Source organism: Haliotis rufescens, unplaced genomic scaffold, assembly GCF_023055435.1.
Source record: "Haliotis rufescens isolate VD_foot unplaced genomic scaffold, xgHalRufe1.0.p SCAF_3, whole genome shotgun sequence".
Classification (NCBI taxonomy): Eukaryota; Metazoa; Mollusca; class Gastropoda; order Lepetellida; family Haliotidae; genus Haliotis; species Haliotis rufescens.
The window spans coordinates 60,822,672-60,841,394 of NW_025964001.1; the positions used below are offsets into that span (position 1 = coordinate 60,822,672).

Below are 18,723 nucleotides of genomic sequence, written 5' to 3' on the forward strand. Positions count from 1 at the left end.
GTGAGACATCTTCCCGAGGCAAGAGCGTCCACTAACCTTTTTATCAAAGTCTTGTTTCCATCCTTGCCCCCATCAAGCCCACTTTCCTGTGCTAAATATGATTGGACTATTGCACATATCAATTTGGTTGAGTTGTATGTCCCTTTTAGCAATATTTCAGCAATATAACCACAGGGGACACCGGAAAATGGGCTTCACACATTGTACCCATGTGTGGAATTGAACCCGGGTCTTCGGCATGATGAGCCAACGCTTTATAACCACTAGGCTACCCCACCGCCCCCCCATCTTTGTGGAGCTATATGAGATAAGAACAGCAATCTGATTGGATATCGCGTTTTCATTACAAGGGGCACAACTGGTGATCTGCGTGAGGTGGCAAAGGGTCGAGCCAAGAAAAGTGGCCTTGATATGGCAAGGGTAGAAACTAGGCTTTGATATAGGCTATTGGACACGCTTGCCTCGGGAAGACGGTGGTGAGAAGATCCTGCAAGTTTCTCTCCCAAGCAAATTACAGCATTTTAACGTTAACTCGGACAGGTGGATGTTAGCTAAGACAACTAGAACCACATGCCCATACCGGTCAGTGAGTGAGTTGAGTTTAATGCCGCTTTTAACAGTATTCCAGTAATATCGCGGCATGTCAGCTTAATGTGGGAGGAAAGCCCGAAGTGATGCAGGTCATGTTTACTACTTCAGTGAAACCCACGAGCACGGGTATGGTGCTGACAAACCTAGAAACATAATCGGGGCGAACCTGGATTCGAACCCACAATCATAGGTTTCTGGCGTGCCCAAGGGACGCAACTCTGCACAGCGAATAGCGGCGCCTTTGACGACTGGGCCACCAGTGCCCCCATATTCCCATACTAAACGTAACTAATGAGGCAATATATATACTACACAAAAAAAGTAAAACAACACCCAATTTTTTCGTACGACTATAATTAATGTCATGGCCATGATAGATTAACTAATCATATGAAACAATCAAGGGTTGTCCAACTTTGTTTGAGGTGTATATTAATCTAGCATTACAATCTGTAGTGGGCTGAAGTAAACAAACACAGTGATTGGAGCATTCATGCATTCCTTTTCTCTTTGTGAAATAAATAACTGATCTTTGATACATATATAATATACAGGGTCCCATTCCACCAGGCTATCTTAGCACTAAGGTGATCATAACTCCATACTTTCACATAGGCTTACGATTGTTGTAGCGCTAAGATCGCCTTGTGGAAGTGGTCCTAGAACAATATCTGTCAAGACCAATGGGGTGCCACAACAAGAGCAGAATAAAGATGTGATCTCATATATTGCCAATGGTCAATATCAATATCAATGGTAAACTATACAACAAGAAATAAGTATTTCGCATGTAGAGCTTTCTTGAGAGTTTTGTTTGTTTGTTTGTTGTTTAACGCCGCACTCAGCAATATTCAAGCTATATGACAGCGGTCTGTAAAATAATCGAGTCTGGACCAGACAATCCAGTGATCGACATCATGAGCATCGATCCACGCAATTGGGATCGATGACATGTATCAACCAAGTCAGCGAGCCTGACCACCCAATCCCGTTAGTCACCTCTTACGACAAGTATAGTCGCCTTTTACAACAAGCATAGCCGCCTTTTACGGCAAGCATGGTTGCTGAAGACCTATTCTACCCCGGAATCTTCACGGGTCTTTCTTGAGAGTACACATCTTACACCTAGTGGGAAATGGAGATGAAGCTGTGATGGGTACACGACCCACTCAGGGTACTGCTCCATCACCAAGTCCTCAACTTGTCATCTCGTTGTTATTCGGTTTCGGTTTCGGTAATCTGAACAATGCATCATCTGTACATAGCAGTGACGGGGAGTTTCACCAGATAAAAAATGTACAGAAATGGTGGCAACATCCTGCTGTTATATTTCATGGAGAACAAAATGTTTGGATTTGTTTTAAACTTCACTCAAGCATTTGGTGATGAGCCAAGCTAAAACATACCCTAACATGACTTGTCTGAAAATGCCTAAACAGAATTGCACAAGTGCAGTGTTACAAGTTCTGCACATCTACATAAGGCCTTATATTTTCTATTAGTTGGTTTACAATATTTTGGCCTAAAATGTAATGAAGGTAGTCAAAAATATTCTTAAAATCCAGACTAGTACTGCTACTAAACAATGAAAAACAAACTTGTAGGGCACACCATCATGGAAGAATAATTGTGAAACAATACCGAAACATAATTGATTGGTTTTTTTTGTGTTAGAAAAAAAGATTTAATATGTATTATTCACTATTTCTTATGAGCAGCGGTGATAAAATCTTGTATGTTTTTTTCATTTTGCCTACCGTAATTTTAAAACAGGTGGCCAAAATATGTGTTGTCAAAATCATTTTACTTTATCTTTAATTTCAAGTTTTTGTCTGTCTGTCTTGTTAACCAACTAAAAAAAATTTAAGGTCTAATGTGTATTGGACTATTTGCCTGTACACTCCTGCGGCAATGTATAGTAAGAGTGTTGAGTGCTGTCTGTGTGCGGTCCAGCCAGACTAGTGTCTGTAGCTGGTGTTGTACAGCCAGCTGGCTTGTGTCTGTAGCTGGCTTGTGTCTGTAGCTGGCTCGTGTCTGTAGCTGGCTTGTGTCTGTAGCTGGCTTGTGTCTGTAGCTGGCTCGTGTCTGTAGCTGGCTCGTGTCTGTAGCTGGCTCGTGTCTGTAGCTGGCTCGTGTCTGTAGCTGGCTCGTGTCTGTAGCTGGCTCGTGTCTGTAGCTGGTGTTGTGTGGCCGGCTGGCTTGTGTCTGTAGCTGGTGTTGTGTGGCCGGCTGGCTCGTGTCTGTAGCTGGTGTTGTGTGGCCGGCTGGCTCGTGTCTGTAGCTGGTGTTGTGTGGCCGGCTGGCTCGTGTCTGTAGCTGGTGTTGTGTGGCCGGCTGGCTCGTGTCTGTAGCTGGTGTTGTGTGGCCGGCTGGCTCGTGTCTGTAGCTGGTGTTGTGTGGCCGGCTGGCTCGTGTCTGTAGCTGGTGTTGTGCGGCCGGCTGGCTCGTGTCTGTAGCTGGTGTTGTAGGGCCGTCTAGCGAGTCTGTTGTACGGCCAGCTGGCTAGAGTCTGTTGTGTGGCTGGCTGGGTCGTGTCTGTAGCTGGTGTTGTGTGGCCGGCTGGCTGGTGTCTGTAGCTGGTGTTGTGTGACGGCTGGCTGGTGTCTGTTGTAGCTGGTGTTGTATGGCCGGCTGGCTAGAGTCTGTTGTGGGCCGGCTGGCTATGACTCCAGCAACACATGCCACCGACACACTTGCTCGCCTTTACTCTCCCTCATGTCGACCCAGTGGGAGCCCTCCTCCTCCCCACTACAGTTCATGCCTGAAACACACAATTCTCTCTTGAACAGACATAGCCTTGTCATTGTCAAAAAGAATTTGCTTCAAATGTTTAAAGCACATGAAACCGACAGAGCACACCGCCAGGTTGATCGTCAACATATCCTCATCTGTTCCTTGACAATCATCTGACAATCTCCTGAGCGGAGAGTGAGTGAGTTGGGTTCAGTATGTGCCTGGTAGACATGCAAAGTTTTGTAAGAAAGTATTTAACAGTTTTTTTGTTATGCTCCGGAAATGAACACTATCCTTATAGAAACTAAGTCCAACTTGTTACCATGGAACCTTAAAAAATAAAAATTTCTAAAATTCCAAAATAGCAAAAGGCACCACTTCAGTATGTGACTGATAGATTTGCCAAGTTTCGATCAAATACACTGAATGGTTTTCGAGCTCTGCCCCGGAAAAGGAAATGATTACGGACAGACAGACGGACAGACAGACTGGCTGGCTGGCTGATCGCTATATCCCCCCCACATTATATGGGGACAACCGTCTGGAGGAAGTTCTTACACATAAAGCAAAGCAAACTGACGTCTCTTGCAGCACTGAAAATATCTGACAATCGCCTAACACCATACCCTACTTAAAAGAAATCTGCTAGTCTCCCTAAGCACCGCACCATATTTAGAGAACCAGACAGTCTCCCTTAGCACCACACCATATTTAGAGAACCCCCGATTGTCTACCTTAGCACTGCACCATATTTAGAGAACATCTGATTGTCTCCCTTAGCACCACACCATATTTAGAGAACCCCCGATTGTCTCCCTTAGCACCACACCATATTTAGAGAACCTCCGATTGTCTCCCTTAGCACCACACCATATTTAGAGAACCCCGATTGTCTACCTTAGCACTGCACCATATTTAGAGAACACCCGATTGTCTCCCTTAGCACCACACCATATTTAGACAACCCCTTATTGTCTCCGTTAGCACCGCACCATATTTAGGGAACCCCCATTTGTCTCCCTTCGCACCACACCACATTTAGAGAACCCCTAATTGTCTCCCTTAGCACCGCACCATATTAAGAGAACCCCTTATTGTCTCCCTTAGCACCACACCATATTTAGAGAGCATCTGATTGTCTCCCTTAGCATCACACCATATTTAGAGAGCATCTGATTGTCTCCCTTAGCACCACACCATATTTAGAGAGCATCTGATTGTCTCCCTTAGCACCGCACCATATTAAGAGAACCCCTTATTGTCTCCCTTAGCACCACACCATATTTAGAGAGCATCTGTTGTCTCCCTTAGCACCACACCATATTTAGAGAGCATCTGATTGTCTCCCTTAGCACCACACCATATTTAGAGAGCATCTGATTGTCTCCCTTAGCACCGCACCATATTTAGAGAGCATCTGATTGTCTCCCTTAGCACCACACCATATTTAGAGAGCATCTGATTGTCTCCCTTAGCACCGCACCATATTTAGAGAGCATCTGATTGTCTCCCTTAGCACCACACCATATTTAGAGAGCATCTGATTGTCTCCCTTAGCACCACACCAAGATAGCCTCCCCTGGCACGATACTGCACATCATGTCTGTGTGTTGTTATCCCCAAACTCAGCAATATTCGAGCTATATGACAGGATCAGAAGCATCGATCTACGCATTTGGGATATGATGACATATGCATCAACCAAGTCAGCGAGTCAGACCACTTGATCCCAATTGTCACCTCTTACGACAAGAGGATTGCTGAAGAACAAGTCCACCCTGGGTCTTCTTGGGGCAGGTCCATCAGGTAGTGTCCCTTAACATACCGTGATCGCGAGAACTACGTGTTGACATAGAATCGTCAAACTATAACAAATATGACTTTTAACGAGTCAAAATATGGCATTTATGATATATGCATCCATTCTCTGTCAACTAATGTTCGTTTCAAGGCGTCAATAGCAGTAATCTGACCGTGGTTGCTGTTAATAACGGTGATTGTGCGATCTTCCAATCGCTTCACACACGATTTCGCCGAAATTAATTAAAACAATATTAAAAGGAATTTTGAATAAAATTAATGAAATAAGTTACATACATAAGTCCGGATATACAAAGAAAACTTTTTATAGCCAGACAGTGTAATTACAAATTAATTTGCGTACTTCAGTATGGATTTGTTCACATGGTATTTCCGGTGTTACGTGCTCATGGTAATATCTTTCCATGGGGAAAAAAACAATCAAAACTCATTATTTTGTGTATAATGCGCACCCCCTTCTACACAGCTGTGTTTTTTGGAAAAAAAGTGTGCACTATACTCAAGAAAATATGGTAGGCTCCACACCACACTGCCAGGAACACGTTACCTAGGGAGAACCATCCTATCATCTCCTTCTTCTTCATGCTCTTCTTGTTGTAGACAGACACCATCAGTGTCACCTCAGGGAGCTGGAACAGCGCCACCTGGAACATGAACGTCTCCTTGAACAGCGGGTTGGGCTGTCCACGCCGCACCGATGTCTTGCACCGCTGCAGCTCTTGCCCAGTGGGTGACATCAGCGTCAGCTTCACATATGTGTCTGCAATGAAACCATGGAACCATCAAGAACCATCAGTTTAACTTGTCGAACTAGTGTGAAAAAATATATCCTGATATTATAGCTAAAATGGATAGAATTATCATTAAACCGCCCGCAAGTTATGAGAAATGAGCGGGCCACTGTAACTTGATAATGCCCTCATATTGCTTGACAACGGGCCATTATGAAGCCCGTTGTTAGGTGATGTCATAGGGTAGAGAAAGTGACGTCACGTATTATAGTGACGTCATCTGGTTTGTTCTATGACGTTTCCATATTTGTATAAGTAGGTCAGTGACATTCGTGCAGTAAATGTTTCAAAACCGATTTTGTTGTTTCTTTTCATTTGATAACAAATTCCATCCATTTTAGCTATAATAACGGTAACGCTCTTTTTCAGGGCATTATCATTTGCAGAAGCCCTCGGTCTATTCAACAGCCCTCCTTGGTCGGGCAGTTAATGAAGACCTCGGGATACTGCAAATAATAATGCCCTGAAAAATAGCGTTACCCTTATATTATCAAGTGAAATAATATTTCAAACATGCCCAATCTTTTCACACTGCTAAGGTAGAGGCAACTGTGAAGTACCTATCGATACCACTCAAAAGAAGAGAAAGGACACCCAATCTTTTCACACTGCTGAGTTAAAACTGTCATGCTATGCCTTGACAGATTAACTATTGTAATATGAAAGCAGAGCTCCAGATAAGCTTTTGGTGTTGTGGGTATTTTACCAATGCATTTTAAAATCATTGGGTATCAGTAATTCTATCTGGGTATTCAAATTTCTATTACCCACTAGTTTTTACACATGTGGGTATTTAAGTTAAATATTTAAAAACACTATTCATCTAGACCCTGCAAACTGGTGTCGTGTGGGTTCGAGAGCTTTATAGGACTCAAAAATACCACGATACTTCCACAAGAAAGTGTGATGGCAAATGATCGTGATGTAACTGTCATCGTGGAGTTTGGCAAGGTTGACGGAATGCCCGTTTATAATTTCAAAATAAGTTGCTGATTTGCTAATCGAATACGCAGGGTTACTTCACAATATTTTGATGATACGCACAAGTTTTATTTTTGTAGCTTATCTGTAATGTTCGTTGCATATTTGATATGCTTGGTTTTTATTTTACTGCGTTTTTCTGTATTTCTTATGGGTATTTTATGCAGATACGCAGCTTATCTGGAGCTCTGTGAAAGAACTGGGTGTTCTCTTCTTCTGAGTTGTCTACGTTTTTTAATCATAATCAAGCGGCAGTAGAATTTAGGCGCATGTTCATAACGGGTGTCTTTGTGGACTCTGGAGTGTGAATTTCAAATCTCGTCTGACCAAAAGTCAAAACACAGATAGATACTTTAAACATTTTACCTGAACATCAAATGCAAAGAGATTCTCCCATGGAAGACTTGGTAAAATCTCAGTTTGCTTGTTGTTTAACGTTACACTAACCATATGACAGCGGTCTTTAAATGATGAAGTCTGGCCCTGACAATCTAGTGATTGACATCACAAGCATCGATCAATGCAATTGGGACATGATGACATGCATCAAGCAAGGGTACCCACTGCAAGTCTAGGGAAAAAATGTCCGATTGGTAATTGTTTTGCCGCAGCCCTGGCCTAAGCTATTAAGATACATGTATCAAACGATCAGATCATGCGTTCACTGAAGTTGACTGAAGTGTTATCTTTACTCAAACATTTACAAGTCAAAAGGAATGTGCGTATCGTCAGAAAGAAATGCGAACATTAGCGACTTGTAGTGTAACCACTGAGCTATAGTGAGTTTTTGTCATTAAACATATCACGTGACTAACCACGGGTCCAAGTAGTCCTGTGGGTACCCAGGTCCTACTCAGAACCCACCCGACCCGAGTACCCAAGTTACCCGTCCCAGCCCTATCATAAGCTATAGATGCTACATTGATGCTCACATCACTGGATTGTCTGGTCCATACTCGATTATTTACAGACGGCCATCATATAGCTGGAATATTGCTAATTATTACCTATGAGGGCAAACATATCGGGGTTCATAAAAATCATATGTGCCCTAGAGTCATATCACGTCATGAGACAGCGGTGTATTGTTTCTGTCATCCGGACGGCATTGTTGATGTCATTCGACAAGTTGTGGTTTCGGTGTTGTTGCGACTTGCTGTCCTTGGTAAACACTATAATTTGTCTCAATTTGTAGACATCTTCTTCGGTAATAAATAGAACATTATATTCTTGTTCATGTCATACTATGTTTACGACACTCGTGCCTAAATCTGGTATTTCCCGAGGGCGAGCGATACCGAAATTTAAACATTTGCGTCATAAACATGGTATGACATGAAGACAAATATAATATCCTCTTTGTAACAAACAAACAAACAAACAAACAAACAAACCGTACCTGGAGCCCTGTTCATGGCCATGTTGCGGAAGTTGCTTCCCTTGATGACCTCCACGGAGAGTCGACCAGTCGTGCCATTGTAGGCTAGCCCAATGAGCAGCTCCGGCATTCCGCCATGTTGGAGAGACTGTGTGGAGGAAGCGCTGTCACTCCTGGACAAGCTGGACACATCAAAACCAGAGTCCCCATGCTGGAACGCATTATACAACACACTTCAGATTTTACGCCTCACAACAGCTAAATGACAAACGACAAAAATTAACAGTTAATGCTGAATAAATCAGATGTCTTAGCTTTTCATTTATCAGATAGACCAGTATTTCTGTATTAAGGTATGCAGTTGTGTAAATATTCATCAGTCAAGTTTTTTACACCAATAGAAAAGGTTACTATAATTACAAAACCTGAACTCAGGTATGGGCGGCCATTCGGTCAAAAAGTATAGTTCAAATAAAAAATGTTACGAATAAAGTATTAAATGTTACTAATAAAGGTCAAAATACAAAACAAACAGATGCCGGTTAAAAAATACAGAGCAATTTTATGGTCTGAGGTTGACACAGCGCAACGTAATTCTCGCGCAATGTTCACTTTTCAGATGTTATAAAAATGACGTAATACTATGTGCACCTTGGCATGCAGTTATCATATACACAGCGGGACAAGCCAATTAAACGTAGAATGTATTACTAATTGGAGTGCCATGTGGCATTCTTTATTGTCAACATCCTTTAGTAGTTCAGCATCCTTTGGTGCGCACTGACGTTCTTTAGTACGCATTGTTCTTTCTTTTCAAACGATGTCTTTTCGTAACATTTGACTATTTTATTGCGTACTGGAGTTGTTTTTCAACTTTGTATTATTTTAACCAGTGTCCGTTTCTTTTGTATTTTCACCTTTATTAGTTACATTTAATGCTTTATTCGTAAGATTTGACTACTATTGCGTACTTTTGTCCTTTCTCTGACCTCTGTATTTTTTTACTGAATGGCCACCCATACTCAGGAAAGATGACATGTTTCATCATAAAGCTTCTACAAGTCAAAACTAAAGAGAGAAAGTTCTGTGGTATATGCTCCACTACTACAGTGCCATTCTTAAACTGTGACAAGTCCAATCAGCAAAATCCATCCATGTCAGATAGTAGGAGTTCAACATGCCAATCAGTGAATCACATAAATCATTAATCTAGAATCATATCTGCACAATCTGAACCAATTGTACATGGCACATTCTCCCAGTCAGCAGACAGGTGTTTAGCATACAACCAAGATGTATGTTTAAGAAAGCCAAATGTAAGCAATGTACCAATGTAAGCAATCTCATTAAAATCAGATCTTAGTTCTCGCTACCGCTAAACAAAGATCTGAGGACATCCCATTACGGGTCACGTCAGAACGACCTTTTGCGAATATTGAACAACCAATGAAATGACTGACAAGAAATCGACATTAGCCAATCAGAAGGAAGCTTTCTCGAGCTTTACGACACTAGTTTCAAACTGGCGACTACTCTTCGAAACATATTTTGACGTATTCTCGATTAAAAAATTAAAACTGATAAGAAGAACATTCTGGAATGGCTTATAGATGGCCTTGATTGTATGGATATAATCATAAAACCCGTAACTGTCGTTTGGAATACCCCATGTTAAATATTTCGTGGTTGCATGATTAGAAAACACATTCCGACTGTCACTTTCATGATCTGGATAGCGACGCTCTGATTGGTTGGATGAAAGGTCATTCTGACGTGACCCTTAATGGGATGTCCTCAGATCTTTGTTTAGCGATAGCAAGAACTAAGATCTGATTTTAATGAGATTGCAATGTGAGCAATGTTTGAGAATGCCTATGAAAGACTTGTTTGAGAAGATGTAAGCTGCAGGTAGAGACCGGTTATGAAGCAAGTACATTATATTCTGCAAGCTGGAAGTGAGTGTGGGTTGCCTGGCAACTAAGTGAAGCTACATGCAGGTGAGAAGGGTGCTGTGTCAATGTCATGTACGACCTGGCGACTTCCTGCTACATACATGAGAGTCTACACACTCGCCTTCAGTACTCGCTAGGATTAAGGGGGGAGTCATGAAAAAATGGCACAGTGAAGTGGAAGGGGGTAGGGGAGAATTTTTTTTATATTAAAACAGGGTGTGTTTTGGGGTGAAATGGGGTGGCTGAAAAAAAATGACAGTTCTATTCTTTTAAATTAAAAAACATTAAATTTCAATATTATTTAGGGTCTTGGTAATTTTTATAGGGAGGGCTGTGTGTCTTGGAAATATGTTACATGTAGTTGGTGGGGATTAAAAATGTTACTTAAAATGAGGGGTCAGCGAATATGATACTGGTCCTGAGACCTACCCCCCCCCCCCCCACCCCGAAACCCGCCCCAATAATAATTACCAGTCCCCCATGTAGGATAACAAGTTTTTTTATAATGTGTTCTTCACTTTTCCAGTTGCTCTCAAATTTCAGGATGGTTTTGATAATTTTTGAGCTGGACAATGAGTAGCCTAGTTAAACAGTAAATGAGAGGATGACCAGAATTAAAAAAGCCTGATCCAGCAGTGAACTTAACACTGCAGAACATTTGATAATCAGGAAATATCGTTATAGATTCCCCTGGAAGAACTGGAACATTTGAATTTGTTTTGTGATTCTAACATTAAATAGGATGTTTAAAAAAGAATGATTACATTTTAATTAATTTTTGGGTTTGTGTTGAAATCTGATCAAGATAAAAAAATTTATTGCTCTATTCTAATACGGAATTTTGTATTCTATTCAAAAGAAGTTAAAGAACACCCTAATCTTTCATATTACTATAGCTAGTATCTCGTGGCATGAAAGAGTGGGGTGTTACGACAGACTAACTATAGTAATATGAAAGAATCAGTGTTCTTTAACTTCTTTCATAAAGCCAAAAGTTCTTTCTGCTGGTGGAGCTGGGTTTTATTTAGCCATCTCTCATGTATGTAATGGAGGCTGTTTGTACTGAGGACAGCAAATTAACCTGTCCATAAGCCTAGCATTCAAGAATCTCTGATCAGCCCTGACATGGTGTCGGCCATAAGCCTAGCATTCAAGAATCTCTGATCAGCCCTGACATGGTGTAGGCCATAAGCCTAGCATTCAAGAATCTCTGATCAGCCCTGACATGGTGTCGGCCATAAGCCTAGCATTCAAGAATCTCTGATCAGCCCTGACATGGTGTCGGCCATAAGCCTAGCATTCAAGAATCTCTGATCAGCCCTGACATGGTGTCGGCCATAAGCCTAGCATTCAAGAATCTCTGATCAGCCCTGACATGGTGTCGGCCATAAGCCTAGCATTCAAGAATCTCTGATCAGCCCTGACATGGTGTCGGCCATAAGCCTAGCATTCAAGAATCTCTGATCAGCCCTGACATGGTGTCGGCCATAAGTCTAGCATTCAAGAATCTCTGATCAGCCCTGACATGGTGTCGGCCATAAGCCTAGCATTCAAGAATCTCTGATCAGCCCTGACATGGTGTCGGCCATAAGCCTAGCATTCAAGAATCTCTGATCAGCCCTGACATGGTGTCGGCCATAAGTCTAGCATTCAAGAATCTCTGATCAGCCCTGACATGGTGTCGGCCATAAGCCTAGCATTCAAGAATCTCTGATCAGCCCTGACATGGTGTCGGCCATAAGCCTAGCATTCAAGAATCTCTGATCAGCCCTGACATGGTGTCGGCCATAAGTCTAGCATTCAAGAATCTCTGATCAGCCCTGACATGGTGTCGGCCATAAGTCTAGCATTCAAGAATCTCTGATCAGCCCTGACATGGTGTCGGCCATAAGCCTAGCATTCAAGAATCTCTGATCAGCCCTGACATGGTGTCGGCCATAAGTCTAGCATTCAAGAATCTCTGATCAGCCCTGACATGGTGTCGGCCATAAGCCTAGCATTCAAGAATCTCTGATCAGCCCTGACATGGTGTCGGCCATAAGCCTAGCATTCAAGAATCTCTGATCAGCCCTGACATGGTGTCGGCCATAAGTCTAGCATTCAAGAATCTCTGATCAGCCCTGACATGGTGTCGGCCATAAGCCTAGCATTCAAGAATCTCTGATCAGCCCTGACATGGTGTCGGCCATAAGCCTAGCATTCAAGAATCTCTGATCAGCCCTGACATGGTGTCGGCCATAAGCCTAGCATTCAAGAATCTCTGATCAGCCCTGACATGGTGTCGGCCATAAGTCTAGCATTCAAGAATCTCTGATCAGCCCTGACATGGTGTCGGCCATAAGCCTAGCATTCAAGAATCTCTGATCAGCCCTGACATGGTGTCGGCCATAAGTCTAGCATTCAAGAATCTCTGATCAGCCCTGACATGGTGTCGGCCATAAGCCTAGCATTCAAGAATCTCTGATCAGCCCTGACATGGTGTCGGCCATAAGCCTAGCATTCAAGAATCTCTGATCAGCCCTGACATGGTGTCGGCCATAAGCCTAGCATTCAAGAATCTCTGATCAGCCCTGACATGGTGTCGGCCATAAGTCTAGCATTCAAGAATCTCTGATCAGCCCTGACATGGTGTCGGCCATAAGTCTAGCATTCAAGAATCTCTGATCAGCCCTGACATGGTGTCGGCCATAAGTCTAGCATTCAAGAATCTCTGATCAGCCCTAACATGGTGTCGGCCATAAGTCTAGCATTCAAGAATCTCTGATCAGCCCTGACATGGTGTCGGCCATAAGTCTAGCATTCAAGAATCTCTGATCAGCCCTGACATGGTGTCGGCCATAAGTCTAGCATTCAAGAATCTCTGATCAGCCCTAACATGGTGTCGGCCATAAGTCTAGCATTCAAGAATCTCTGATCAGCCCTGACATGGTGTCGGCCATAAGTCTAGCATTCAAGAATCTCTGATCAGCCCTGACATGGTGTCGGCCATAAGTCTAGCATTCAAGAATCTCTGATCAGCCCTAACATGGTGTCGGCCATAAGTCTAGCATTCAAGAATCTCTGATCAGCCCTGACATGGTGTCGGCCATAAGCCTAGCATTCAAGAATCTCTGATCAGCCCTGACATGGTGTCGGCCATAAGCCTAGCATTCAAGAATCTCTGATCAGCCCTGACATGGTGTCGGCCATAAGAAGGTGACGTCACATCCGTGACACATAGAACTGTACCCGTTGGAGTTTTAGAACGGTTGTTAGGAACTCATACTCAGGAGCGGCTGTGCTGGTCTGAATGAAACATGACATTTATCTTACCTCACACATGGATGTCAGGTTCTGATTGGCCGAAAAACATTCTACTATTTTCCATGTAACCCGCTAAGATGTAAGGGCATTTCTTATGCTTGTCATTACATTTGGAAAATACCAACTGCAATATTTTATCTCAAATTAATGATATAAGACGTCAGATATTAATGATATTTTCTAAATGAAATAGATCTAGGGTGAATAACTTTGTTTGTTCTCTGCCATCTGCTACAAATGCCGAACTGGCATTCTTCGTAGTTACCAAGTGGGATCAAAGCATGCATGCATAAGAGATACCCATAAAACAACTAGGTGTGTGGCAGGATAACTTCGTTGTCCACCGGTCGCTCGGGGGACATGGGTTGATGTCCCCTCTATGTTAGTTTGTGTTCCCCTTCATGTTCGGGGAACATTAACGAACAGAGGGCTCAGGGAACATTAACGAACAGAGGGCACTGGGGACATTAACGAACAGAGGGCACTGGGGACATTAACGAACAGAGGGCACTGGGGACATTAACGAACAGAGGGTTTTGGGCACATTAACAAACAGAGGGTTTGGGGACATTAACAAACAGAGGGCTCAGGGAACATTAACGAACAGAGGGCACTGGGGACATTAACGAACAGAGGGCACTGGGGACATTAACGAACAGAGGGCACTGGGGACATTAACAAACAGAGGGTTTTGGGCACATTAACAAACAGAGGGTTTGGGGACATTAACAAACAGAGGGCTCAGGGAACATTAACGAACAGAGGGCAGTGGGAACATTAACGAACAGAGGGCTCAGGGAACATTAATGAACAGAGGGCTCGGGGAACATTAACAAACAGAGGGCTTGGGGAACATTAACGAACAGAGTGCACAGGGAACATTAATGAACAGAGGGCTCAGGGAACATTAACAAACAGAGGGCTTAGGGAACATTAACGAACAGAGTGCTCAGGGAACATTAATGAACAGAGGGCTCGGGGCACATTAACAAACAGAGGGCTTGGGGAACATTAACGAACAGAGTGCACAGGGAACATTAATGAACAGAGGGCTCGGGGAACATTAACAAACAGAGGGCTTAGGGAACATTAACGAACAGAGTGCACAGGGAACATTAATGAACAGAGGGCTCGGGGCACATTAACAAACAGAGGGCTTGGGGAACATTAACGAACAGAGTGCACAGGGAACATTAATGAACAGAGGGCTCGGGGCACATTAACAAACAGAGGGCTTGGGGAACATTAACGAACAGAGTGCACAGGGAACATTAATGAACAGAGGGCTCGGGGCACATTAACAAACAGAGGGCTTAGGGAACATTAACGAACAGAGTGCACAGGGAACATTAACGAACAGAGGGCTCGGGGCACATTAACAAACAGAGGGCTTGGGGAACATTAACGAACAGAGGGCACTGGGGACATTAACGAACAGAGGGCACTGGGGACATTAACGAACAGAGGGTTTTGGGCACATTAACAAACAGAGGGTTTGGGGACATTAACAAACAGAGGACTCAGGGAACATTAACGAACAGAGGGCACTGGGGACATTAACGAACAGAGGGCACTGGGGACATTAACGAACAGAGGGCACTGGGGACATTAACAAACAGAGGGTTTTGGGCACATTAACAAACAGAGGGTTTGGGGACATTAACAAACAGAGGGCTCAGGGAACATTAACGAACAGAGGGCAGTGGGAACATTAACGAACAGAGGGCTCAGGGAACATTAATGAACAGAGGGCTCGGGGAACATTAACAAACAGAGGGCTTGGGGAACATTAACGAACAGAGTGCACAGGGAACATTAATGAACAGAGGGCTCAGGGAACATTAACAAACAGAGGGCTTAGGGAACATTAACGAACAGAGTGCTCAGGGAACATTAATGAACAGAGGGCTCGGGGCACATTAACAAACAGAGGGCTTAGGGAACATTAACGAACAGAGTGCACAGGGAACATTAATGAACAGAGGGCTCGGGGCACATTAACAAACAGAGGGCTTAGGGAACATTAACGAACAGAGTGCACAGGGAACATTAATGAACAGAGGGCTCGGGGCACATTAACAAACAGAGGGCTTGGGGAACATTAACGAACAGAGTGCACAGGGAACATTAATGAACAGAGGGCTCGGGGCACATTAACAAACAGAGGGCTTGGGGAACATTAACGAACAGAGTGCACAGGGAACATTAATGAACAGAGGGCTCGGGGCACATTAACAAACAGAGGGCTTAGGGAACATTAACGAACAGAGTGCACAGGGAACATTAACGAACAGAGGGCTCGGGGCACATTAACAAACAGAGGGCTTGGGGAACATTAACGAACAGAGTGCACTGGGAACATTAACGAACAGAGGGCACTGGGGACATTAACGAACAGAGGGTTTTGGGCATATTAACAAACAGAGGGTTTGGGGACATTAACAAACAGAGGGCTCAGGGAACATTAACGAACAGAGTGCACTGGGAACATTAACGAACAGAGGGCTCAGGGAACATTAATGAACAGAGGGCTCGGGGCACATTAACCAAAAGAAGGGTCAGGGAACATTAACCAACAGAGGGATCAGGGAACATTAACGAACAGAGGGCTTGGGGAACATAAACGAACAGAGGGGTCAGGGAACATTAACGAACAGAGGGCTCGGGGAACATTAACGAACAGAGGGCACTGGGAACATTAACGAACAGAGGGACTTGGGCACATTAACGAACAGAGGGACTTGGGCACATAAACGAACTGAAGGCTCGGGCACATTGACGAACAGAGGGACTCGGGCACATAAACAAACAGAGGGCTCAGGGCACATTAATGAACAGAAGGCTCAGGCACATAAAGGAACAGAGGGCTCGAAGAACATTAACGAACAGAAGGCTCGGGCACATTATCGAACAGAAGGCTCAGGCACATGATCGAACAGAAGGCTCGAAGAACATTAATGAACAGAGGGCTCAAAGAACATTAACGAACTGAAGCCTCGGGCACATTATCGAACAGAAAGTTCGGGGACATTATCGAACACAAGGCTCGGGCACATTATCGAACAGAAGGCTCGGGCACATTATCGAACAGAAAGCTTGGGGACATTGACGAACAGAAGGCTCTGGGACATTATCAAACAGAAGGCCCGGGCACATTTTCGATCAGAAGGCTCGGGCACATTATCGAACAGAAAGTTCGGGGACATGATCAAACAGAAGGCTCGGGCACATTAACGAACAGAAGGCTCGGGCACATTATCGAACAGAAGGCCCAGAGAACATTGACGAACAGAGGGCTCGGGGAACATTAACAGAGGGCTCGGGGAACATAATCTAACATACAGGGTTCATCAACCCATTTCCCCCCCGAGGGACAGGTGGACAACTGATATTGACATTGTCTTCCAGCTGGTTCAAGGTGACAGTAAGTAGTGGAGGAGGTGAACAGGATGTTGGAGGGAGATGCTAAGACTCTATATAGTACACATCTATAGTATGTGTTGCTGTAGTGTTAGATACATACTAAACCTCCCTTGCCCTGAAACATCATAGGCTGGGTGTTAAACATCAATCAATAGCAAGAAATAGCAAGTAAAGAAATCATTAACTGGTTGGAAAATGTCATCATGCCAGACTTCGAGTCGAGTTGAAGCAATTACTTTCGTACTGATCGTACTGGAACTTGATGAGTTTTCCACTCAAAGTCAAAGAAAAGTTATTGCACGTCAGCCTCTGGCCCATGTTCAAGTGTACAATCGGGTGACAATTGAGATTAATGGCAGTATGTACAAAAAGGCCATTTCTTTTTTTTCCTGGATCACCGATTTTTGTTGTCAAAGTAAGAACACTTTTTTTTTAAACTGGACCACAGAATGAGGGGGAAAAATAAGGATAAGAATATATGAATTCGCCATCTTTAACACCATTGTCTGCTTGAAGCCTCGCATTTTGTCATTTGTTGTCGGAAGTCAAAGGGAGTTAATTTCGACAAATTCTTATCAAAGACACAGGACATACATCTAGATTTTATTATGCAAGAAATGTTACTACGACTCGTCGAATGGAATGAGTGAGTGAGTTGCGTTTAACGCCCCATTTAACATTATTCCAGTTATATCACAGCGTGTCAGCTTAATGTGGGAGGAAAGCCCGAAGTGATGCAGGTCTCTGACTTTTAACACTTTGATGAAACCCACGAGCACAGGTATGGTGCTGACAAACCTAGAAACATAAACGGGATGAACCGGGATTCGAACCCACAATCATAGGTTTCTGGCGTGCCCAAGGGACGCAACTCTGCACAGTGAATTGTGGCGCAGTAGACGATTGGGCCACCCGTGCCCCTTGTCAACCGGACAATATAGCAAATATTAATGTCAAATTGAGCTTCCTAAGTTTCATAGAAGACCTTTTCAAAACACTGAGAAATTTGAAAATAATTTAATGTGTATGATGTGTCAGCAGGGGGGAAATAAGGGTAATTGTGGTGAAATAAAATCTTTTCCAATTATGAGTGAGTGAGTATGGTTTTACGCCGCTTTTAGCAATATTCCAGCAATATCACGGCGGGGGACACCACAAATGGGCTTCACACATTGTACCCATGTCGGGATTCGAACCCGGGTCTTCGGCGTGATCCAATTTAGAAGAATCCAGGGTCGATGAATCCCTGATCCAACACATTAAAAGATCATGACTACTTTGACAACTGACAGTGTCTAATATGCATATTATATGAATACCTATGTAACCCGGTGATAAAAATCAGTATATACTGTTGGTAAGAATATTTACCATTTGTACATATAAACATGATTACAAAATTGCTCTGGAAGATATCATTTCTTTATATTCTTGTGTGCAGGACCAAGAAACACAAAATGATATTCATCTTCTATTCCATATTTACAAATTGGCATCTTGAGGGAATATCAATGTCCAACAGTGACAGCGGCCATGCCTGCACATCAATGGCTCACCAGCAGCTACCCACTCTAGCTTGAGTTTGTTTGTTTCTTGTTTTATGACGCTCTCAGCAATATTCCAGCTAAATGACGGCGGTCTGTAAATAATCGAGTCTGGACCAGACAATCCAGTGATTGACATGAGCATCGATCCACGAAATTGGGATACGTTGACATGCATCATCCAAGTCTGTGAGTCTGACCACCCG

At 43.4% G+C, this 18,723-nt stretch overlaps 1 protein-coding gene across 10 annotated transcripts in view; it reads right to left on the reverse strand.

The window, feature by feature from the left end:
* Positions 1-2,876: 2,876 nt before the first annotated feature.
* Positions 2,877-18,723, reverse strand: part of LOC124132327 (synaptotagmin-14-like) — a 111,677-nt gene continuing 95,830 nt past the window's right edge. For 9 of the 10 annotated variants that reach the window (XM_048403220.1, XM_048403218.1, XM_048403217.1 and 6 more), the window contains 5 exons: positions 17,074-17,088; positions 8,317-8,506; positions 5,693-5,905; positions 3,217-3,352; positions 2,877-3,108 (listed from right to left, as the gene is read on the reverse strand). In XM_048403220.1, the coding sequence (XP_048259177.1) occupies positions 3,252-3,352; positions 5,693-5,905; positions 8,317-8,506; positions 17,074-17,088 (519 nt within the window). In that variant the 3' untranslated portion in view covers positions 2,877-3,108; positions 3,217-3,251. The remainder of the gene's footprint in view (positions 3,109-3,216; positions 3,353-5,692; positions 5,906-8,316; positions 8,507-17,073; positions 17,089-18,723) is intronic. The other variant, XM_048403212.1, reaches the window with a different exon arrangement.